Source organism: Lampetra fluviatilis, chromosome 45, assembly GCF_964198595.1.
Source record: "Lampetra fluviatilis chromosome 45, kcLamFluv1.1, whole genome shotgun sequence".
Classification (NCBI taxonomy): domain Eukaryota; kingdom Metazoa; phylum Chordata; class Hyperoartia; order Petromyzontiformes; family Petromyzontidae; genus Lampetra; species Lampetra fluviatilis.
Window position 1 is genome coordinate 5008192 of NC_136319.1, and position 25693 is coordinate 5033884.

General features: G+C 50.5%; 1 protein-coding gene across 1 annotated transcript; it reads right to left on the reverse strand.

The window, feature by feature from the left end:
- Positions 1-1157: 1157 nt before the first annotated feature.
- LOC144947434 (E3 ubiquitin-protein ligase TRIM11-like) lies at positions 1158-25125 on the reverse strand. The gene is made up of 6 exons (XM_078876680.1): positions 24547-25125; positions 23980-24075; positions 8074-8307; positions 7542-7564; positions 5884-5987; positions 1158-1720 (listed from the first exon to the last, which is right to left on the reverse strand). The coding sequence occupies exons 1-6, from the start codon at positions 25123-25125 to the stop codon at positions 1158-1160; spliced, it is 1599 nt and encodes a 532-aa protein (XP_078732806.1).
- Positions 25126-25693: the final 568 nt, after the last annotated feature.

The following is a 25693-nucleotide window of genomic DNA, read 5'->3' on the forward strand; positions in this document are numbered from 1 at the left end:
ACTTTAACCCACTTCAGAGTCAAAACACAGTTCCTTTTTTGTCAGCAGAGGGAGGCGTTATCCCATGAATCAAAGGTTGTGGCTGCATGTCCAAGTCTAAGTCTGAGAACAGATACCTAAAATAGAAATAAAATCAAACTTTTATTACGAATAATATTGGTGGTGAAAGACCTCCTCCTACTAATACTAGAAGTGACTTCTCTCTATCTATGCCCTGCCCGCAGTGGAACTCCGTACTCTCGGCGTTGAGCACCATGCGGCGTGCGGTGCAATATGACGGACGATGGGGTCAGAGAGAACCTTGGCTCCCCCCGCCCTCCCCCACGAATGCGGTAACCACTGCACCACCGCTCCACCCCACACTACACACATGCCCCTATATACACTAAAGACAAATATCTCACATGTAGCCTTTACAGACTGTTGGGGCAAGTACTGTAAGTAGCGAGTTGCAACTATGAAGGCTGGCACTGGCACACGAGCGGGTGGGTGGCCAGAACCACGCCCAGACACACACAATGAACGTACAGACACAGACACAAAGACACAGACACGAAGACACAGACACAATAACAAAGACACGTACATATATAGGCATACACACACCAACCCACTCCCACACATGTAATGAGCGACTTCCGGGACACGCCATGTAGAGGGTACTTCTTCTTTAATTTCTTACACTGGGCACAACACAGGCCAACCTTATTCTTCTCAAGGTCGACTCAGCCTCAAATGAGTTCCTGGTGCAGTGTGTAAACGTCACCACTGGGGAGACAAAGGCGGCCTGGCGTAGTGTTGGCGATCGTCCCCTACGAGTGCCGTGCCGGCCTTTATAGGTGTTCGCTTACCAGCACTTGCCCCAACAGTCTGTTAAGGCTTCATGGTGGATCTGTGTCTTTGTGTGCATGAGTCTGTGCGTTGTGCCCGTTTAATTCTAGATTTGAAGCTTTCGTGACTGCAATGATTCATATTCTCAGGTTTTTTCGGTAAAGTCACGTAGGTAAAAACATTAAAATTAATGAAAGTAAAATAAAACAAAACAAAAATAAAATTCACATTATTTTTGTTTTGTTACTTTCATTAATTTTAATGTTTTTACCTACGTGACTTTACCGAAAAAACCTGAGAATATTGTGCCCGTTTCTCTGCGCTGCTCACGCTCTGTGCTCTAAGGACGCACGGCTCAGATCCAGAATCCTCACTGAGTCACCATCACCCCACACACTCAGTGCGGGGTAGAGCGGTTGACTAAACGAGTGGTGAATAGAGTACAACAGCTCCATTGAGTCAGCGCGGTAAAACGACAGCAGCCCCGCCTCCCAGTGCAGGTGACACCCGACTCTCCGGGGAGGATCCCTCACCGCAACTGCGCTCTTTACACCACCATGCCAAACTGAGCAGCTGTTGTTATCTTTATATAACATCCAGGATGAGTCGTTCTGTCCCAGGCTGCATTCTTTACCACTCCCTTTGCGTGCGATTGTCCTGTACGCGACTCCAACCACACAGCCCCCCGCCGCACCCCCCACGTCCACCTCCCAGTAGTGTTGACCCGATGAGAAGCTCTCGGAGCACAGGGCTTGTGGCCAGTGATCAAAGCGGTGTGGGTGATCAGGGCGACCCTGGGAGACAGCGGTCCGCGTCACCGTCCTGAGATCCGAGGAAATCTGGAGTTTGTTGTGGGCCGAGTTTTGGTCCAGACTTGATGAGCGTCCATCTGCAGTAACGATAATCACAGTCGCCGTGTAACAACAGCACAGCTATAACAACAGCACTCGTGCACTATCACGCACATACATTACAATAGAGCAATTCATAATGAGCATCATTATACAACATAATGTATAGCTATCGGTGTGATGATATGTAATGACACTTTGTCAGGCCTCCCTACACCGTGTGCAGCGTGGATATCAACACCGCCGCAGCTTCTCTCTGTGTGTACAACAAACACAACGATCTCCTGTGTAACCTTTAACAGACTGTAGGAGCAAGTGCTTTTGGTGAGCACCTGTGGAGGCCGGCACGGCACACGAGGGGGTGGGGTTGGCCAACACCACGCCCGGCCGCCTTTGTCTCCCCTGTGGTGACGTTTACACACCGATACAGCGACTCAGTTTCTGTTTAATTTATTAGGTATAGCCCTGTGAGCCATGCGGCTCTTGACTCGGGCGTCACGGCAACAGACAAAAAACATGAACAAAGAACATCTTAAAGTGACGACGGCAACAGAAACATCCAGGAAAAACCGGCTGAGTCAACCCAGCGGAGGCCCATGACCGGTTTAGATAATCGACCGCTGGTGTTTACCGTGAGCAGGAATCGAACTCAGGTCGCCAGGTTCGTAGCGCAGCGCATTAACCACTGTAATACTCTATGGGAACCTCATTTGCCAGTAAAAATATGATAATTGTTTTTTTACCATTCTATCTGGCAACAAATCTGACACCTTTTTACAAGGAGTCATGTTTGCATAGACCGCAATACCTGCAGTCATAATACAAACAAAAAGACATAACTCTGATAATGTGCACTGTCCTTGAAGTTGATTGGTCCACACCCGAGACAGCTTTCCTTAGAGCCTAGTCTCACATGGGTTGGACCAGATGACGCCAAAAGGCGCACAACTCAAAGACAATGCACCATCAGAGTATGAGAGCTCGGGGCAAGCATCTACACTATGGGAACCTCATTTGCCAGTAAAAATGTGATAATTGGTTTTTTACCCTCCTATCTGGCAACAAAACTGACACCTTTTTACAAAGGTGTCAGTTCTCATAGTGTAGATGCTTGCCCCGAGCTCTCATACTCTGATGGTGCATTGTCTTTGAGTTGTGCGCCTTTTGGCGTCATCTGGTCCAACCCATGTGAGACTAGGCTCTAAGGAAAGCTGTCTCGGGTGTGGACCAATCAACTTCAAGGACAGTGCACATTATCAGAGTTATGTCTTTTTGTTTGTATTATGACTGCAGGTATTGCGCTCTATGCAAACATGACTCCTTGTAAAAAGGTGTCAGTTTTGTTGCCAGATAGAAGGGAAAAAAAACAATTATCACTGTAATACTGTAGCAGTACTGTAGTGATGTGCACTCGTGTGTGGGTGCTATTCATAAACATTGATTAATGGTCGCGGGGAGCGGTAGCACAGTGCTTAGCGCAGTGACCCCAATTTGAATCTTGCTCACGGCCAACATTATTGACGATTATCGGAATCGGTCCTGGGTCTCCCCTAGGTCGACTGAGCCTCAAATGAGTACCTGGTGCGGTGTGTAAACATTGCCACTGGGGAGGCAAAGGTGGTCGGGCGTGGTGCTGGTCACCCACCCCTCATGTGCCGTGCTGGCCTTCATAGGTGCGAGCTAAGAGCACTTGCCCCAACAGTCCGTTAAAGCTATACGAGGGATCTCTGTCTATATAAACGTATCGGTATATATTGATACGTGTTCTTTTGTAATTAAATTGTGTGTTGCCTGTGTAGTGATTTACACGGGCAAATCAGGTTATGCCTTGGTCTGGCTGTCTAATACAACTTAAAGTTGCCTTGAGAGCTTCAGGCTGTAACACTGAACCATAATAATCCTCAAGGTGTCTGTATCTCGCTGCCTGAAGCACTAATAATTCTTAATCCTAAGAATATCAGCAAAGCATGTGTGTGTCAAAGACTCACACGCAAATTAGCAACAGCATCCTCACTCAATCGTACACACGTGGAGTGTTAGTAGACCTCTTGTAATAGTGATTTACACTCATCTGTGTGTGCTACAGTATATGTTAATGTATCGGTATATTGATACATGATCTATAGTAATTTACCTTTTTTCCTATGCAGTGATTTACACGGTCAACCAGGGTGAAGCCCTTGGCTGTTTGTCTGATAAACCTCTGAATATTAACACAGAATCCTAAAGGTGCCTTTGATTCTGAGAGCTTTAGGCATTAACACTGAACCCTAAGAATCCTAACTGTGTCTGAGTCTGGAAATCGCAGCCTCAAGGACTAATAATGAATCCTAAAAATCTCAGCCATAATGTTTCTGTGAAAAACAACAACCGCAAATCGCCACTAAGTGGCGGTGACGTCACCCCGACGCTTGTGCCAGGCTATGTGCACGTTGAGGCCACGTGAAGTGTCGAAAGCCCGCTGGCAGGATGTCACAGGACAGATCCAGGTGCCACGGGTCGACTGACTGAGATGACTGGCTGATGCATCTGTGCAGCACCGCCCTTTCCTGAAACCTTATTGGGGCTCCGCAAGCCTCTCCTCAGCGTGCCTGGCAAGGCGATGTTGAATAATCCTTGCCAGAATCTGTCCCGGCACACTGAGGAGTGAGATGCCCTTGTAGTTGTTACAGTCTGTGCGGTCCCCCTTCTTAAAGAGGGGGACCACCAGGGCATCCTTCCAATCCTGTGGAACCCGTCCAGTGGTCTGGACTGTTGTTATGATGTCATGTAGGGCAGTCTGTGCACAAATGCCATCCTCCCTCAGCATTTTGCTTGGGAGATCATCTCTGCCCGGTACCTTTCCTGGTCTCAGACTCTGGATCGCCTTCAGTACTTCCCCAATAGATGGCACCTCAGCCAGCCACTCACAAGGGGTCATCTCCACTTTGTCCTACGATGTTTTCCAGGCTGAGGGATTTTCCCTCAGCGAGGACCTCACAGAAATGCTCAGCAAATCTGCAAACCTGTTCCTGGGGTCAGAGATTGGATCACCGTTCTTTCCCCTAATGATCGTAATAGGTGTGGTGCTGCAGGTAACTTTTTTGATGGAGTTAAAGAGCGATTTGGGATCGCAGGCCATTGAGACAGACTCCATCTCATCAGCAACCCGCGACCACCACCCATCCTTGCAGCACCTCACGGCTCTCTGAACCTCCGAGCGAAGGCTGTGGTAAGCCTCCTCATTCTCTGGCGTGGGATGCTGTAAACGATGAGAGTGGGCTTGTCGCTTTTTCTCAGCCATCCTGAACACCTCCTCTGTCAGCCAGGGTCTCTGGGGCGGTCTGAACGTGTACCCAAAGCAGCCATTGCAGCTGCATGAGCCACAGTCCTTAACATCGTCCATTTCCCCTCGACATCTGGAAGATTGGGGGGCGATGCCAACCACAGCCACAAGCGATGATGAAATTCTCGCTTGCAACTTTCATCAGCTACCTGAGACCATGCCACTTTGGGTTTGAATGGGGTCCTGGGTGTTTTTATAATTGAACCGTACAAATCCTACAGGCAGCCTTTGTGTCTGCAGTGGCGATCTTTACAAGACGTACTAGGTACTAATTTAAGCTGAGTGGACCTAGGAGAGCTCCAAAATTGGTTCTGAATACACTCACCACTGATGTTAGCCATGGCCGTGAATAGTCTGTTGGTGACCATGTTTGTATATCAGTGCACAAACCATCCCACCTTCACTGGACATCCGTACTCACTCTCGCTCATCCATGAACCCATGCACCTCCGGTTAGCATGGTTGGTGTGAAAGAAGTTCAATATAGATCTATACACTATTACAAAGATACGATACCTCCGTATATCCTCAACTGACTTTTAGGGCAAGTTCTGTTAGTAAGTGTCAATGAAGGCCCGCATGGCACACGAGGGAGTGAGTGGCCAGCACCACGTCAGGCCGCCTTTGTCTCCACCAGTGGTGATGTTTACACACCGCACCAGGTACTCATTTGAGGCTGAGTCGACCTACGGTAGGTCCAGGACCGGTTCAGATAACCCATCACTGGTGTTGGCCTTGAGCGGAATTCACACTCGGGAAGCCAGGTTCGTAGCACAATGCACTAACCACGACACTACCGCTCTACAACATACATGTACAAGCGCAATTATGTGCACAATAACAGATTCACACGTAGCAAGAGTCCGTGGAACTCACACATGAATGCCAGCAGGTTGACCACAGCTCCCTGCAGGGTGATGATCGAGGCGATGTCTTTTTCACTGGGAGATGAGGGTAGAGATCCCTTCTGAGCGTCTCTCCTGTGAGACCAGAACCAGCAGTGACTCACACAACCCGTGTGTTACACAGCATCATCTCATGAAAAATAAGAATAAGTTTTGCCCTTTCTGGCAATAAACTAGGTGCTCTGATGTTCAAACACCAAATAGAAACCTTTTGTAAGGAATAAAATCTGCATTAACCACACCTACTTGTGGTTTAAATGCAAATAAACATTCTCAGATAAATATATATGATGCAATGCCTTTGAAACTGATTGGCCTAGAACAGACGGCTTTCTTTATGGCCGAGTCTCACTAGTGTCAGACCAGAGAACGCCAAAAGGCGACCAGTGAGCATGTTTGTTTGCAGGTTCATCACAAGTACGTGTCGAATTGCCGCTTGAATATCTTAACAACTGTTTTATTGCCAGAAAGGGTAAAACCTATTCTTATTTTTCATAAATTTCGATTTAAAGCTTTCGTGACTGCAGGGATTCATCTTCTTGGTTCTTTCGGTAAAGTCACGTAGAAGGGAAGTAATAAAATAATAAAAATAAAACATAATAAAACAATTCTCACGACGTTTCGGCCACAACGCAAGCAGCCATCCTCAGGCGAAGAATGAAAAAACGAGCCAGTTTGTAAGTGGGGGAGTTGATAGTAGAGACAATGGGACGAAGGGGTGTATCTTCTTTATGTATCTTTGGCAAGCCGTACAATCTTGGTGGCCTGGCTGCAGAAGGTTTCAACGAGAACTGTTTGGTCTGATCAATTAATGCGGTTGAAGCAGAAATGATGTTGTTGGTTTTGGAGACGAGGCTGTTGGTGGGGTCTCTTTTTATTTTTGTATAGCTGCCATCGTTGAGTAGTTCTTGAATTTTGTTGTTGTATTCTATTTCGTCCATGATGACAGTGGCATTACCTTTGTCGGCTGAGAGGATGACAATGTCAATTGATGACATTGTCATCCTCTCAGCCGACAAAGGTAATGCCACTGTCATCATGGACAAAATAGAATACAACAACAAAATTCAAGAACTACTCAACGATGGCAGCTATACAAAAATAAAAAGAGACCCCACCAACAGACTCGTCTCCAAAACCAACAACATCATTTCTGCTTCAACCGCATTAATTGATCAGACCAAACAGTTCTCGTTGAAACCTTCTGCAGCCAGGCCACCAAGATTGTACGGCTTGCCAAAGATACATAAAGAAGATACACCCCTTCGTCCCATTGTCTCTACTATCAACTCCCCCACTTACAAACTGGCTCGTTTTTTCATTCTTCGCCTGAGGACGGCTGCTTGCGTTGTGGCCGAAACGTCGTGAGAATTGTTTTATTATGTTTTATTTTTATTATTTTATTATTTTTCATACTATCATACTGGCAAAAAGGTCCCATCATTTAGTATCATTTCACACAGCATCATACCACATATTATCATCATCATGCACAACATCATCACACAGCATCAACATATACCATCACTCACAGGATCATACCACACATCATCATCATCATCACGCAACCAATGTCCCACACAAGGCGTCACCCCGTGTGTTAATCTGTGTGACTTCATGAGTCCATACCGGTTTGTCTCTTTCAGGTGAACCTGCAGGAGTCAGACACAGGGGGCGCGAGTCAGTTCACCTCCAGCCACGTTAATCACACGGTGATTGGTAGACGCGATGAGGCTACGCTCAGCCATTCGCGTATCCCAGTGTTGTTGGTTGTGAACTCGATGGTTTTCATCAGCAAAGTGTGGCCTCCCAAACCGTTGCCACTCAGTACCCGATGTCATGGGAAGAGGCGTCCGTAGCACTCGATATCGATTAGCAGTGATTGTGAACCAACATTCAAACTAAGTACGCACTGTGAGGGTGAATTACAGCCAGCGCGTCGCGTTAGCAGAGTCTATAGTTTAACAGGGTGAACATAGAATATACAAATCCACGTTGGTGAAATTGATTATACATTTAATTTCAGAATGTATGTGCTATGGGTTGTGTTGACGATACAAGTTGCGTTATCCTGTGCTTTGTGTTACATCGCATGTGTCTCGTTTATAAATGTAATGAACGCGCGAACTGGGCACTCGCCCTGGCTCTGTGAGTGTTCTACCTGCAGGAACGTTAGCGAGTCCCTCTCCTCTTGTAGAGCATGGAGGCGCGTGGCTGCTGCCATGAGGTCACTGATCTCGCGCTGGTAATGAGCGATGTTCTCCTCGATCTGGGACAGCAGCTCACGCCCCTTCACGTCCACGCAGTCCAGAGCTGCCCTCTCGTCCTCATCCAGCGTCGCCCTCATGCGGGTGAACTCGCCTGAGATGCGAGCCTTGGACTGGACCATGGAATTCTGCAAGGGGCGTGGGATGCATTCTATCAACTCATATACCATTCTGTAAAGAACAAAGTCACATTGTTTTCTGGAAACTTCAAACCTAGTTTTCCCTGCCTTGACATTGTCGCTGGATTCCCATTGAGCAGGTCAATAACTTTAAGTATCTAGGTGTTATCTTGTCCTCCACATTGATCATATGGCCAGTAATAATATAGTCCAAGCCGCCATACTCCCTATTTTTGACTCCTGTGAAATCATCGACTGCCTAGCCTCTTGTTCCATTATACCACCTGGCCGCCCACTCACCTCTAATTTGTTCCCCCTGGATACCTTCATCCTAAACGTCTTTTTGAACAAAACTACCAAATATGTGTAAACACAGTACAGGGGATTAGCTGTCACAGGAAGTAATGACAAGGGAGTTAGCATGGGAAAAGACTAGGGGCAACAGGGGGTAATGAAAGGTTAAGGGACAGACAGGGAAGGATTTTGGGGTCTAGGAGAAGGATCGAGAATAGGGGATGTGGCCAAGTGAGAGAAGGGGGCAGGTGCGGATCAGGGGCCGAGAGCCATCCAGAAGGTTCTGGAGAAGGGTCATGGCCGAAGGTCAAGGGATAGGCCACGCTGGGGATAAAATGGGTCAAGAGGAGAGGCTTGAAGCTGCTGATGGAGTCGGCCACTTCGCTTGTCATGTGAAGGTGTCTTCAATAAAGATCATCACAAGAGCAGTGTCTCCTGGAGTCGTTACAACTGGTGTCAGAAGTAGGGTGGTATCATCGTGTCACATTATAACCGGAGATAAAAGCCACCTGAAACGAGGGAGAGGAAGAGGAGAAGACCCCCCTTCAGTCAGCCAAAGGAGGCAGGGTCTCGGTCAGCAACCCCGCAGGTGAAGAAGAAGCTGTGGCGGCAATGAGGAGGGAGGGGGCCGAACGATAGCAGACTAAAATCACGGAGGGGTGGAGCGAGGTGGTGGGATGGCTGGACCAACTATTGGCGGCAGTCGCACAGCTCATCTTGCAGTTGGGCGTGGCTGCGGCGAGAGGGGGAGTTGCGGGATCTGTACGATCGACGGCCGCCATCGCTCCCACGGTGGAAACAACACAATCGACAGCCGCCATTCAGCTGCAGCTCCCTCGGCACAAGAGAGAGCAGCGGACGTCCACAACGGATGACTCCCGTCAACGAGTTTATGGCAGCAGGAGGTGACTGGGCCACTTTCACCCGTAAGTTTGAGGCAGCTTATCAAGAAATAGCTTGGACAGAGGGGGAAGCACTGAGGGCTTTGCTGACCGCCCTTGATGACGATGCCCTCGCGGCGTTCTGAGCCATGCCTGAAGGAAGAACGGCCACTCTTCAACAGGCATATGGGGAGATACTCCATCCAAAAGACAGAGGAAGTTCCTGCAGCGGAGGCGGGAAGAGGCTGAGATGCCCCTCGCTTACCATAGCGCGTTGATGGCACTCGGGCAGGCGGCATACCTGCGATTGGACAAGACGGCGCTGGACTCACTAGCCATGAATAAGATGCTGATGTTGGCGCAGGAGATGGGAGTCGTATTGCTCATCATGGAGAAGGAGGCGCAGACCTATCTGTGGGTGGCCAAGTGCCTGCAGGCACATGAAAGCATGAACCAGTCCCCTCGAGTGGTGGCATGGGCAGATGAGCCCGTGTTGGGCAAAGCCTCAACAGTCCGGTCAGCGGAGAGCGAAAACTCATTTCTTTAGAACTGCTTTTTGTGTTTAGTGCGTTGTCCGCCCCCCCCCTCCACACATCCAATCAGAATCAGAATCAGAAACGGTTTTAATCGCCATGTAAGTTTGCACAGACAAGGAATTCACTATGGCGGGACGGTGCATACATTTGTAATAAAAGACTTGACCACGTTCTCTGGCTCAGTGTCCTTTATTCGGTCCGTACTGCGTTCCCACACGGCTGTCTCTCTTATTCTCTCTGTGCTGGTTCCGATGTCACTCCAGTCCACATCAGCAGCCCCGCTGCTGTTCTTGTCGCTCTTGCAGCCCCACAGCAGCTCCGCTGCTGTACTCTCACACAGCTCCCTTGGCTGTTCCTGCTGCAGCTCTCACGGCCTCGTGCTGTCTCGCCTTCTCGTCGCTTCCGCGACTCCTGGCAGCCACCCCGCTGCTCCTCACACACAGCCTCACTGCCTATCTCTATCTGTAGCTTTACACCTCCCAGTAGCTCCCTACTGTTCCCAGGGTTGGCTCCCGCTTCTGACGGTGCCCCCTCGGCTCGTACGCCCGCGTGGCCCCACACCTTTCCATTCACACCCCGACTGACTTCCCCTTCCGGTTTACGCGCTTAAGGACCCCCTACCTTTCACCCACGTCACCTGGCTCCGCCTCCTCGTGACGTCACATCCGGGAGGTCGCTTTCGCCCGCATTACACCACCCTCCCCCATAGAAAAAACCCAGCCGACCTCGGCTGAACAACACCAAAGCATAATGCGGTGAACCGACCTTACCCCTTAAAGGACACTAAGCATGCAATATAACAACAAGAACAACACACAAGTAACATCGACGAACGTACGAAAGCATGCGATAAATACGACGGCAAGAACAAGAACAATAACAACATACAATCAACGAAACGTAAGCGATTTGGAACGAGTGCGGGTCGCCGGCCCGTCCCGGACGGTCGGCGGCCCACTTGTAGAACGGGGACGCGATGGAACACGAGAAATGACAGGGGGTAATTCCCCTGCTGCGATTGGAAGTCCACCGACATCTCGTGTCCCTGACGAATCAGTTTTGGTCATATTCGGCGAATGCGCCTGCAGCGGGGTCGGAAGGGTCGCCGGGCTTGAAGATCCCGCAGCCTTGGCAGGCGCCCTCCGAGCAGGCCCACTCCTCCCCCGCGGTGTCACGGTCGGCCTGTCTGGAACAGGTACGACAGGCGCTCTAGCAAGATCAATGGACGCAGGCGGGGAAGAGTCAGAGTCAGCAGCAACAGACCCCGGCAAGGCAACATTGGGAGATGACGCATCACGTAGGGGAGCAACATATGGTTTCAACCGCGACGTATGAACAAACCAACGGCGAGAACCAAACTGAACGCGCGCCGACTGTGGATTAGGAACCTCAATGAGGCACACAGGACCATGCCAAGGTTTGTGCAATTTAGGAGAGGTCCCCGGCCGCACCTGCGGGCAATGGAGCCAGGCCAGGTCTCCCACCTTCCAGGGGCACTCCCCCTCAGACCGCCGAGCATACCGCTCGTTCCGGGCCTGGGCTTTGGCCGTAGCCACGCGGGCGTTTTCCCGCGCCTCCGTAACCCGGCGAACCGTGTCCTGAATGTATTCAGGGAGTGGTTTACGAGGTCCCTTCACTCCAGTACCCAATTGCACATCCACCGGAGGCACGTTTTCCCGACCATACATAAGGTAAAACGGCGAATACCCTGTAGCCGCATGGGGCGTCATCCTGTACGCCGAAAGCACTCCGGGGATGTGCAGATCCCAATCCGATTGCTGTTCACTCACAGTATGGCAAAGCATGGCAGACAATGTCCTGTTCAGCCGCTCAACCATACCATCCGTCTGCGGATGGTATGGAGATGTCCGTATCTTCTTAGTCCCAAGGCCTGCGCACACTTCAGCCAATAATTTAGAAGAGAAATTTCGGCCCTGGTCCGTGAGGAGTCTCTCCGGCGCCCCCTTGTCCATAATGTACCCAAACAAAAAGGCGTCGGTGATGGCCGCGGCCGACTGATCGGGCAACGGCCAGGCCATCGGCCAACGGGAGAGATACTCGACCCCTACCAGCAAATATTTATTTCCCCTCGCCGATGGTGGGAAGGGTCCCAATATGTCCAGTGCCACCAATTCATTGACTCGAGACACCTGAATCGACTGGAGAGGCGGCACGTAAGGATGTTTAGGCGGCTTACGCCGGGCGCATTCAGGGCACGCGCGCACGTGCCCTACGACATCTGTCGCCATGCCGTGCCAAAAATAATGACGTTGTAACGTCAACAAGGTCTTCTGCACCCCTAAATGCAATAGTGTGTCACAATGGAGAGTTCTAATCAACTCAAATCGCAAGGACGTTGGTACCACCACACGCCAGCTTTCCTGGAACCTTTCTTGCCACATAAGCAGACCATCTCGGAGAGCGGTTCGCGGTCCCACAGCCGAACTCGGACTCCCCTTGTCCCTCATAGACCGCTTCCGCATGGACAACAACGACTCGTCCATCATCTGTTCCCGAATCCAGACAGACCGCGGCAGATTCAAAACCCCATCAGTCGGTCCCGGTTCCATCGGAGTATCCGACTTCCCGACGGCCAACGTGAGCGGCTGAGGGGGGTTGAGAATCGGCGAACACCTATGCGTCCCCGACGCACATTTACAAGGGGCGCGCCCTGGTAATCTGGAAAGTGCGTCAGCGTTCGCATGGCGCACTCCCTTCCGATGTTGAATTTGGAAGGAAAACTCCTGCAGCGTGTCCAACCAACGTGCCCACTGTCCCGATGGCTGGTCCATTTTAAGTGCATATTGCAAGGCCGCATGATCCGTACGCACAATAAAAGAACGACCGTAAAGGTACGGTCGAAATTGCCGTAGGAAAAAAACAACCGCCAAAAGTTCTCTACGAGTGACACAGTAGCGTGTTTCCGCAGGCGACAAGACTCGGCTACCATACGCCACGACGCGCTCTACGCCCCCTTTAGACTGTGATAATACCGCCCCAATACCTGTGTCACTCGCGTCCGTATCGAGAATGAAAGGGCGATCAAAATTGGGATAATCCAATGTCGGGGCCGTAGCCAATAGATCGCGCAGACTCCGAAAGGCCGCCTCTTCCGGCTCTCCCCAAACAAATTTCCGTCCTTTACCCGTAAGGAGATGCAAGGGCCTCGCAATCGTCGCAAACCCCGGCACAAATCTTCGGTAATACGAGGCAAATCCCAAAAACCGTCGAACATCCCCCACAGAGGCCGGAGTCGGCCAATCCCGGACACACGCCGTCTTTTCCGGATCTGTGGACACCCCCTCGGCACTCACAATGTGCCCCAAATAACGTACGGACCGTTGCAGTAGGTGGCATTTCTTTGGTTTGAATTTCAAATTGGCAGAGCGCATCCTCGTGAACACTGTCTCCAGCCGCGTTAAATGTTCCTCAAATGTGCGGCTGAACACAATAATATCGTCCAAATATATAAGACACGTCTCCCACTGCAACCCCGTCAAAACGAGCTCCATCAATCTTTGAAACGTAGCAGGGGCCGCATTCAATCCCATCGGGAGGCAGTTGAATTGAAATAACCCCTGCGGCGTACGGAATGCGGTTTTCTCCCGTGAGGACTCGTCAAGGGGAAGCTGCCAAAATCCCGAAGAGAGGTCCAGTGTGGAAAAGAACTTAGCCCCCGACAATGCGTCAAGGGAGTCGTCCATACGCGGCAGGGGGTACGCATCTGCCACTGATATCTTATTCAATTTCCGGAAATCGACACAAAATCTCAAGTTGCCATCCTTTTTCTTAACCAAGACCACAGGAGCGCCCCATGGGCTGTTAGATGGCGATATAATGTCCGCAGCCAACATGTCTTCCACCGCCCCCCGAACGTGTTCTCGCTCCGCTGGACTCATCCGATGCGAATTTAACCGAATAGGGGCAGCGTCGCCCGTCTCAATGTGATGGGAAAGCAACGATGTGCGTCCCAAATCCAAATCGTCGGAGCTGAATACATCCGAATACGTCAGCAACAATTTACGCAGCGCATCACGTTGCCCCACGGACAGGGAAGAATTTTCGTCACATAAGGTAGCGATCCAACGATTATCCGAACCCCTTGGCTCGGAAACACCAGTGACCACTCCTCGGCGATGCGGACAATCGTGCGTCGCAAACGCCGTAGTGGCATGTGCCACAACCGTACCGGCCGGAACACGGATGTTTTCCACCCCCGCATTAAGCACCTGTAAAACCGGTAATTGATCCGGCCGGACGATGGTCTGTGCCCCAACTAACGCCAATCCCGTTGTTATCGTGGCGGATGGTGACAACAAGACCCCTAATGCTCCTAGCCGATCGGGCAGGGGCTTCCGATACCGCAAGGGTATAAGCATCTGTGAACCAGGTGGGATGTCCACAGATGCGACGGACAGCGCCTGCACCTGTACGGCTGAAGCAGGTCGCCCCCAGGGCGACGGCAGAAACGAGATTCGACGGCCCCCCGGTAATTCAATACAATTCTCATTGATTTTAATCAAAATGGGCATCTTAGCCAAAAAATCCGTGCCTAGTAAGCAAGGAACCGCCAAAGATCTCGATATTAACACAACGCCCGAAGCCGACACATCCCCTATAGATATCTTAGCATCCACCTGGCCCACAATCCCCATACTACCCCCGTTTGCAGCGACGCAAGACCCATAAACCGGACGCACAGCCCCCGGCGGAATGCCCAACAGATGGAAAATGACATCCGATATAATAGTCGCAGACGCTCCCGAGTCGACCAAAATGCGCACGTCCACACCTTGTATGGACCCCGGTACAGTGGACGAACCCGTAGCGGCCGCGACAACTCTCCGTGCCAATTTGCGCCACTGCGTAACTGAATGACAAGGCCCCGTCGATGGCCGTTCTTTAACAACAACAATAGGATCGCGCAACACAGGTGGTGGGTGAGGTGTAAAGCCTTGCCGAGTGTCTGGTGCATGCCGACATGCCTGTTTCGGAGGTTCCTTGGTCGGCTTGTCCGGTGTTGTGGGCTCCTGCTGCGGCGGACCCGGGAAGCGGGCCCAGCAATCTTTGGCGTAATGGCCCCTACGACCGCAGCGGAAGCAATCGGCCTCGTTGCGCCGAAGCGCAGGTCCTGCGTCCCGGCGGCCCCGTCCCGATGGCGTAGCGCGCGGCCCCGGCCTTCCGCGTCCCGGCCATGGAGAGGAGGCAGCCGTCAGCTCCTGTGGACCCCGCTCATCCGGCACATAGATCGCCCTTGTGGGGTCCCACCCCATCGCGCCTCCTTCCTTGACGGGCCCACCCGTCCATGCCGCCACTTGCTTCCAGCGACGGAGATTAAACTGCGCGTCCAGACACTTTGCTGCCGCCCGGGACGTGAGCTTCTCATGCCCACACACAGGCATGGGGATCCCCAGATCCCGAGACAGCTCCAGCATTTTTCCCAATATGAGGGGCTCGAGCAGATCCTGTGGCGTGTCAGGATATGCTGCCATGGCCAGCTCCAACACCGCACCCCTGAACGCCACGGGCGATTCTTCGGGTGCTCGTTGTCGTTGAGCGAATCGCCGATGCGCGTCGTCAGGTGGCTCATAGGCGTCGGCCATTTCCTCAAAAACTCCACATAACGTCTTCTTCTTATCGGCCGTTATGGAACGGAAAAATCGCACAGATTCGTCGTCCAGCAGAGTCGGCAACACTTCCAAGGCCTCCGCATCGGTCCATCTTGCTGAACGAACCGCCGCCAAAAATCGGCAGGCGAAAGCGCTCCAATCGCCCCCGATAGAGAATTCCTTAACTGTAGTAAGGTGGCGACTCCGACTCCTCTTCACGCCGTCTTCCAATGATGGTTGTTGTGGAGGTAAATTCAAAATGGCGTCGGCCCGCGGCGTGGCCAAGATGGCGGTTTGGCGCCGCGGAGCGCGCAAGATGGCGTCTTCTTGCCGCGTGGCCAATGGCGGCGGCAGGGCAGGCAACGTGGCGGCCCGTGGAGCACCTTCTCGTTCCATCGTCGTCCTTGGCGTAACGAGGTGACACAGATGCGCCAGGACGTCCTTGAGTGTCTCCAGTTGTTCTGCCACCTGTTGCCATCTTTGCTCAGCGTCCGATGTTGTTGACGGACCCGCCATCGCGCCGACATCTTCCACGCCCGTCCCCGTGCTCGCCTCAGCAGGGCTCTCCTCCACCACCCCAGCAAAATCCGTGGTCGGAGGGAATTCGTCGTCGTCGGACGAAGAAGCCGATGCTGGCGCCGGGGGAATTTTCTTCCTTACTTGCTTAGACATGCCGTTTCACTTCTGACCCCAGTGTAATAAAAGACTTGACCACGTTCTCTGGCTCAGTGTCCTTTATTCGGTCCGTACTGCGTTCCCACACGGCTGTCTCTCTTATTCTCTCTGTGCTGGTTCCGATGTCACTCCAGTCCACATCAGCAGCCCCGCTGCTGTTCTTGTCGCTCTTGCAGCCCCACAGCAGCTCCGCTGCTGTACTCTCACACAGCTCCCTTGGCTGTTCCTGCTGCAGCTCTCACGGCCTCGTGCTGTCTCGCCTTCTCGTCGCTTCCGCGACTCCTGGCAGCCACCCCGCTGCTCCTCACACACAGCCTCACTGCCTATCTCTATCTGTAGCTTTACACCTCCCAGTAGCTCCCTACTGTTCCCAGGGTTGGCTCCCGCTTCTGACGGTGCCCCCTCGGCTCGTACGCCCGCGTGGCCCCACACCTTTCCATTCACACCCCGACTGACTTCCCCTTCCGGTTTACGCGCTTAAGGACCCCCTACCTTTCACCCACGTCACCTGGCTCCGCCTCCTCGTGACGTCACATCCGGGAGGTCGCTTTCGCCCGCATTACACATTGAACAAGTAGGAATCTTAACTTATATAAAAGGTATACACTCTAACTATACTAACGTTACAAAGTATAAGTAATACTAAAGGGCTAAAATCTTTAAAATTATGAATAAGTAGACCTTATAAAATGCGAAATGTAAAATGTTAATTAGCTGTATTAAACAATCTTAAAATACAAAAATACAAATAAGATTACACGTTGTAATTATGGAAAGGTGTAATTATGTAGATAAAATGTTATAGTAAGTGTAACAGTCATTTTAAGTGTAAAAGTCATTTTAAGCCCTTGGCCTTGTTGAGGAGGCCAACAGCGGATGGGAAAAAACTGTTTTTATGACGTGAGGTTTTGGTCTTGATGGACCGCAGCCTTCTGCCGGAGGGGAGTAGCTGGAACAGAGAGTATCCAGGGTGCGAGGAATCGTCCGCAATCTTCCTCGCTCGCCTCAGGGTCCTCAAAGTGTGCAGGTCCTCAAGGGTTGGTAGATTACAGCCAATCACCTTCTCAGCAGTGCGGATGATACGCTGCAGTCTGCTCTTGTCCTTGGCAGTGGCAGCAGCGTACCAGACGGTGATGGAGGAGGTGAGGATGGACTCAATGATGGCTGTATAGAAGCACACCATCATTGTCTTTGGCAGATTAAATTTCTTCAGCTGCCGTAGGAAGTACATTCTCTGTTGAGCTCTCTTGATAAGGGAGCTGATGTTCAGTTCCCACTTGAGGTCCTGGGAAAGAATAGTGCCCAGGAAGCGGAAGGAATCAACATTGGTGACTGGGGAGTCGCACAGAGTGATGGGGGTGAGTGGGGCTGAATTCTTCCTGAAGTCCACAACCATCTCCACGGTCTTAAGAGCATTAAGCTCCAGGTTGTTCTGGCTACACCAGGTCACCAGGTTGTCAGCTTCCCTCCTATAGTCAGACTCATCCCCATCAGAGATTAGCCCAATGAGGGTGGTGTCGTCCGCAAACTTCAAGAGTTTGACGGACTGGTGACTGGAGGTGCAGCTGTTGGTGTACAATGAGCACGGTTGGCCACGTAAGGTGCGAAAGAATTTCAACACTCGTACATAAACAGTGAATGATGTCTCGTTATTGTCCATGTCCTCTCATCCACGTGTCCCTCTTTCAGTCTCAGTGTCATTTCGAGGATGCGCCTTTCCCCGCTGCTTTGCACACTTTCCAGTTTTTGTTCCGTCTGCTACGCCAAATGTTTACGTTGCTCGCACGCACATGTCAGACGCGGCAATTGTACACTTGAATAAATGCGCTACTACTTTTGGGACATTTGATACGTGATTTTTTTTATATAAACAGAAGGAGGATCCGGAGCAGGGGAAGAAGGTGGCGGTGGCGGTGCAAGGCTGGGCTCAGCGGCAAGGGGAGCCATCGCGATGGCCTCGAGGTTGGGGGCCGAGGGAGGAGGCGACCCCTCCAAAGTGGGGTCCCGCCATCATCTGCTTCCAGTGCAAACAGCCGGGACACATCGCGTGGAGATGCCGGTGTGACGCCCGACCAACGACGACATTGCCGGCACCCACTTTCCCACCAATGACCGCTACACAGCCACAGCAGGCAAGTCGCGACACACCAGACACCCGGGCCGAAACACCACCTCAAGTATCTTGGGCATCCGGTGTTCCAAGTTTCATTTTCACACACATCCATTAGTTGTCAGGAGGGTGGCCCAAGTCGGGCATTGAATGGAAAGGTTGGCTCTCTGGGTGGTGGCAGCTGCTGCAGACACATCAGCAGTGGCCAGCTCCATTGAGGGGGTAAAGGTGCGCGTTTTGATCGACACTGGTGCCTCGGCCACCATTATCTCGGAAATTATGTATGACATGTTGCCGTCAAATGCTCATTATGTAATTCCGGTAGTGAATGCGTGTGTGGCGCCTAACGGTGGGAGCATGAGAATCATGGGGCAGGTCGAGGCATGTGTAATGATTGGGGAAATTGCAATGTCGGGGCCTGTTTTGATTTCTAAGACACTGGCTGTTCCTTGCCTATTGAGCACCGACTTTGTGAGCAAATTGCCTCTTAATATTTTGATGGACCAGAAATGCATTATAATGCTGTCAGGGCAGCTATTGTTGAAAAAACATTTACTTACTCCATTCGTAGTGAGTCAGATACAAACATAAAAGTCCAGGCCTTGGTTAGGGAATCGGTATAGATTCTGCCAGGCATGCAAATGTTGGTCCCATTGCATTACCGCAAACGAATACATTTAGCCGACCTCGATGCAGGAGTCCTCTTTACACTGTCCAACACAGCGATCCGTGTGATTCCGCTGTTGGGCACGCAGACGATCCTGCAGGTGAGCCAGGTGCCAATTCTGTACGTGTTAAATGTAGGTGTGGGGACGGCTGTGTGTTGCAAGGCAGTTGACTCGGTGGCGATGGATATTGTGGATGCGGTGGTAGAAAGGGCCGAGTCGAATGGGAAATGGGTTGAAACACTATGGAACGAAAATCCGGATTTGCTTGAGGCACAACAGGGCAAATTGCGGTCGTTGCTCCTGCAATTTTCGGACGTTTTTAGTAAGGGTAAGTTTGACATTGGCCGTATATCGCTGCTGCAGCACCATATTGATACGGGTGACGCAGCTCCTATTTGCCAGAACTCATACCGTATGTGTCCTGTAGAAAAGGAGCATGTACAACTGGCGGTGGATTAAATGTTGTCGGCTGATAATTTCACCATCAACCAGCACCTTAGGGAGCCCCTATAATGCTGGTGAAAAAATCGGATTGGAGTCTAAGGTTCTGCGTCCTTTTTCGGAAATTAAACAAGGTCTTGGTGGCAGAGGCATATCGGCTTCTGCGTGTGGACGATTCTCTGGATGTGTTGTCAGGCGCTCATTTTTTTTCGACATTGGATTTATTGTCAGGGTATTGGCAATTACCCCTGAACGAATCATCTAAACTAAAAACTGCATTTCGAACGCCTCACGGACTGTATCAGTTAAATTGTATTCCCATGGGATTGCATTCAGTGCCTACCACATTTCAGAGGCTTATGGAGCTAGTTCTAGCAGGATTTCAATAGGACTCATGCCTCATTTATTTGGATGACGTTATTGTGTTTGGTCGCACGGTCGAGGAGCATTTGCAATTGTTGTGAGTGGTGTTATCCAGGGTACATTCAGCTATTTTTTTTTATTGAAACCCACTAAATATAATGTATTACAAACCTCGGTACGATATTTGGACGACAATGTGAGCGCTTCCGGGATAGCTATGGACCCCGACAAAACAGCGTGCGAACCAGATTGACCGACCCCCAAGTATGTGAGTGAAGTGTGCAGTTTTGTCGGGTTTGCGTCCTATTACCGACGGTTTGTTCCATGGTTCGCGACCATTGCAAAACCCTTGCATGCTTTGACTGCTAAAGAACAGAAGGTCAAATGGGGGGAGGAGGAGGAAGCATTTGTTACGCTACGTGATCGCCTCTCCAATGCGCCTCCGTTGGCTTATCCTGATTTCTCCCTCCCCTTTATTTTAGACATGGAGGCCAGTGACCTAGGTATAGGGGCTGTCCTGTCTGAGGTGAAAGGTGGGGTTGAAAGGGCCATTGCATATGGTAGTCGCGTCCTGTCGCCGGCTGAGCAGTGGTGTTGTGTTACCCACCGGGAACTTCTGACAATGGTCTGCTTCATTCAGCAGTATAAGCCTTACTTATATGGCAGGGACTTCGGGGTCTGCATGGACCATGCGGCTCTGCAGTACTTCCTGCGAGTAGACCAGCCTTCTGGCCAGCTCTCACACTGGCTAGAAATGCTGCAGGAATAATCCTTCCAGGTAGTCTATCGGAAAGGTGTAAGACACTGTAACGCGGATGCATTGTCTCGGTTGCCTCATGAAGAACGGTGTGCATGTGCGTCGGGCGCTGGGCGGTATAAACCACCCGCAGCTGGGTTGCCAATGGTCGTAGCTTGACTGAGTGATGCAGAACCAGCCAGGGTGGTTATACATAGAGACAGCAGTTGGGCTCACGCATGCAGAATGGGGGCAGCTGCAGGTGGATTATTATTGGCTTTGCGGCGGTGCGTGGAAACAAACCACTATGCTCCTGCCTCTGCGGGAGTCTCGCGGGTTGTTCTCCATGAAGGACTGTTAATGCAATAAGATGAGGTTTGACACCATCATTGCCTAGTGGTCCCCACTTCCCTGCGGGGGGTAAGCTGACGCGAGCCGTGCATGAAACTAAGCTGCTGCACGTTGGGCATCAGACCTTGCAACGGGACTTTTATTGGCCAGGAAAGTCGACCGATGTTCATCACCTCGTCGCAGGTGGCACGGAGTGCGTGCGCCGAAAGCCCCATTGCAAAGGTATCAGCCCCTGTTGCAGTCCATCACAGTGTCCCAAATCGATGAATTGGTTGCGCTAGACATCCTGGGACCCTTTCCATGTTCACAAAAGGAGAACAGGTTTCTCCTGGTGGGGGTGGAGTATTTTACTCGGTGGCCAATGGCTTGGCCATTGCCGGACTAAACAGCTGCATCCATTGCGGATGCATTCCTACACGGCCACATGTTAGACAAGAGTGCCCCAGAGCAGCTTCTCACTGACCAGGGTCGAAATTTCTCGTCTAAACTGTTGCGCGAAGTGTGTGACGCATTTGGTACAAGAAAATTTAGAACATCGCCATACCATCCTCAAACGAATGGAATGGTAGAATGCTTGAACAGGACCATAACATCTGTGCTCTGTCAAGCGGTTAATGAGGCCCAGACAGACTGGGACTTGCATGTCCCGGGGATCCTGGCGGCATATAGAATGGCCCCACACGCATCTACGAGATTCTCCCCTTTTTTCTAATGTATGGACGGGAAAATGAACCCCCCATAGAGGCTCAACTTGGTACGACCTCAGGAAAAAATAGAGGAGAAATGGCGGCAGTGCGTGCGAATACAGGCAGGGCGTCACTGTTGGTTCATCCACCCATCACACCTCAAGCCATACGTACATCCCCCGCCCAGACACCTCATCCGCATGTCCTGTACGGCCGGGGTCTGGTGTGTCCGACGTGTCTGAGCAGTCGGCCAAAATAATTGTGCTTCGGGGAAAATGCGTTGTGCTGGCCACAGACTGTGAACCCTTGATGCCCAGAGGGCCACAAGAATCGCCCACGGCCGATGGACCGGTGTCGAGATCCCGGTCAAAGTGCTTACATTTGCGGTAGCAGTTCTGCAACCTTAAAATTTACTTGAAACTCGAGCATAACTGTATTCATTCAGTGCGAGTAAACTCTGGACCGGTTTTGGCATGCAGTGTCTCATGAGCAGAGTCAGGCTCGCTTGATTTAACGAAGGTGAACTGCTAGATGCTATAGACAAGGACCCTCTGTGATATGGATCTTTGTCAGACAACAAAAAATTATTTGATGCATAAACTAGTCCAGCGTTTCTGCTATGGAATCAATGCTGCTAAGATGATGCACTCCCAAAAGACTGTGGAGCCGATGGGATGTTTACGAATTTATGTATTAGATTGAGACAAATGTGTAAGGAAATTAAAATGTCTGTTTATTTTATTTTTTTGTTATATTCTCCGCAACGAGTCTAATTATTATGCTTGTGTTTGGTATTATATAATTTGGCATCTAACTAGGACCCGTATCATTGCGAAACGGTCCTTGCCTGTAAACTAAGAGCAGTACATCAATATTACCTCAAGCAAGCCTGACTCTGATACCGAGACACTGGGTGTGGAAATCAGTCCAGAGTTTGCTTTTACCGAATACTTTGAAACGATGCACTCCCACGTCGTGGGGCTGATGGCATGTGTACATTTTTTGTCATGATTTTTATACAGAGGCAGATATGTGATGGAGACGTTTAATCTGCTTATCTGTTTTTGTTACTAATATTCTCTACGTTTTTTTATTATGAATATCAGCAGCTGACCTGTTGCCCTGCATTACAATGGATACTTCTGCATGCGAAAATACAAACAGGTTCACAGCACTATCCTTGAAGACATATCAAAAGTAGACAATTACTAATTATACTGACCGATAAAATGTACGGCACTAAGAGTTAATCACTAATACATCACGATTCGTGCAAAATCAATTTTAAATGTTTTAAATAGTCAGACTCTATGTTATGTTAGTTGAGAGTTGGGTGCGTGCCATGAGAGCAAAAGTGTTTTCCAGCATTCCCTACTCTCTTGAAGTCGCGTCTCTTGTGTTTATTCTAGCATTTGACAGCCGATTTCCTGTAATTTCATCTTAATCTTCTCTCGTTTAATTTTTGGTTCCTAATTCAATGCAGTCGTTGCTCCAGTCTGCTTTATTTTATCTCAACCATTGCCAGTCATTGGAGTTAACCTGCTAAATGCTGTGCAGTCTCACGAGACTTGAACTTTTATTATATAAATGTGACATTTTTTCTCATTTATATGTCAAGCACCCATAGCCTTTATATGCAACATCCTGCACAGTTCTTACACACTGACTCAAGACTAATGTAGGGGTGTTAGAGAGAGCCCGTTATGCATGGCAGCCTATGGTAAACAAACACAGTGGGCGGGGCTACGTGAGTGCACGGGCAGGTGCCCTCTACGACGTCCGCGCTTCGGACGTTACGATCCCCCGGGGCCCCACCCCTCATGGAAGGGGGAGTATAAAAGGGGAATGTATCGGGGGGCTCGGGAGTGATGTGTTAGCTAAGAAGAGGAGACGGAAGACGCCCTAGATAGAGCCCTGGTCTCCCCCTGGTACGCCGTCCTTATCAGGACCGCGCAGGCTCGAGCCAGTGGCGTGGTACCAGAGCCAGAGCCAGTGCTGGTCTGGACTCTGGGTACCGGGCCCGACTGACCAGTGTCGGGCCAAGATAGCCTCCCCTAGCCCTTTAGTGGAGGACTCAGAGGCAGGCTAGGGTTAGCTAAGAGGTGTGTCCTCAGATAGACGGGTGAGGGGGCCGATACCCCCTCAGTGTGTATGTCACAAGGTGTGGTGTTAAATAAACCAGTGTGCCTCCAACTATCCGGTGTGAACGAGTCGTGAGCGTTACTACACTAACAAAGTTCACTTGAATCTACGGAGTTGTCCTCACAGGGAGAGAGTCATAGACTCCACGCAGGGTGGAGGTCACAGGGTTACAAAGCCCACGTGTGGTACCTGCACGACCTTGCGAGTGGCCTCCATCCGTCCCACGGACGCCTCCGCCTTCCTCCTCTTCTCCTCCACCGCTCGCGTTTCTTCTCCGACTCCACTCTGTAAGAGACGAAGTCACCAGAGGAGACTCCACTCCCTGAGCTGCTCCCTCTCAGCCCCACTCCACACGGAGCCCTCCACAGTGATCGTTCTATAACTGCCCACCAGAAATGAATCCAAGGAAGTCAGCTTGAAAGAAAAAAGAGCGTGGAGAGAGAATCATCCCATCCTGATGGTGTTGATTTAATGAGATGTTGTTGTTGATTCTAGATTTGAAGCTATCGTGACTGCAAGGATTCATACTCTTAGGTTTTTTCGGTAAAGTCACGTAGGTAAAAATAAATAATAAAATAATAGAAATAATAATAAAAATAAAATAAGAATAATTATATTTCTATTATTTTTATTATTTATTTTTACCTACGTGACTTTACCGAAAAAAACCTAAGAGTATGTTGTTGTTGCACTTTTTAAGCTCAGGTTTTCTCATTCGCTCCTGAGTGGCTCCCACAAAACCCACGCGAGCCTCACCTTCCGTGTCTGATGCTCATCCTCCAGTGTGATTAACTTATGACCCGTGTGGTCTCCTGTGATGATGCAGTCCCTGCATACGAGGCTGAGGTCTTGCTTGCAGAAGAACTTGAGCTCCTCTTTGTGCCTCTTGCACTTGCGGACTTCAGGGTTTACATTTGGTGAAACCAAGACGTGGTCATTAAACTTTTTATTCTCCAGGTGAGGCGCGAGGTGATCCGTGCAGAAGGATGTGTCGCACTTGAGGCAGGTATTCACTGCAGGCGTCTTGCCTTCTGGGCAGTTTTCACAAAAAACAACACCAGCAGGAGCAGCAGAAACAGCAGCCATGGTCTCAGTCAGTCGCAGCTGCTCTATGAGGTTGGCGAGCGTCACGTTCCTGGTCAGCTGGGGTCGTCGAGGGAAGGTCTTGCGGCACTGCGGGCAGCAATAGAAGTCTGCCTCCTTCCAGGCGTCCGCCAGGCACTGGAGGCAGAACGAGTGGCCGCAGCTGAGCGTGGAGGGGCAGTCAAACGTATCAAGGCAGATGGTGCAGGTCAACTCACGGTCCACGTTCTCAGCAGGAGCTATGCTCGCCATGAGCCGAGGATGCACCCAAAGTTAGTCGCTGCCTATCACTCGGAAAAATATATTTAAAAAAAAATGCGTTTACGTTCATAATCTCTTGAGATGTTGAATATAATTGACGATATGTGTTCTGTTCAGGCGACGCTGTGTGCGCAGCTCACACAGCGGAGACGAGCAGGGAAATGAACTGACTTCACCTGCAGTTAAGTTATAAATATCCCGAGACACGCCCTTGAATGTTCCACAACGCAGCGCTCACCTGTGCAGACGTCACGTTACAGTCACGCACTGTGTTAGGTTTCAACAAACAAAAGCCAGCAGTAGCAGCAGCCTTGATAATGGTTTGTCCCACAGGCTGATTGACCGGGTAGGGTCAGGCTGTGTGCATTGCCACAGTGGAACCGCACCTTGTACAGACATTCTGATGTAAAGGCTAACAGGTTTTTTTCCCCATATGTGTCTTTTTCCATTTTTTTCTTGCAAGGCCTGTTTGTTTAAGATTCACAGTTTTTAATCGTCTTCAACCTTTATCAACTAATTATTTTAACTACTGGCTTCATGCATCCTCTGTTCATCTGTC

Excerpts from the sequence above, each read along its gene's own strand:
- LOC144947434 (XM_078876680.1), bottom strand. The coding sequence starts at position 25,125 with ATGGCGAGCATAGCTCCTGCTGAGAACGTGGACCGTGAGTTGACCTGC. Across the intron at positions 7,565-8,073 it reads ACTCGCTAACGTTCCTGCAG|GTTCACCTGAAAGAGACAAA; the intron begins GTAGAACACTCA and ends TGACTCCTGCAG. Across the intron at positions 1,721-5,883 it reads CAACCTGCTGGCATTCATGT|ATGGACGCTCATCAAGTCTG; the intron begins GTGAGTTCCACG and ends TCGTTACTGCAG.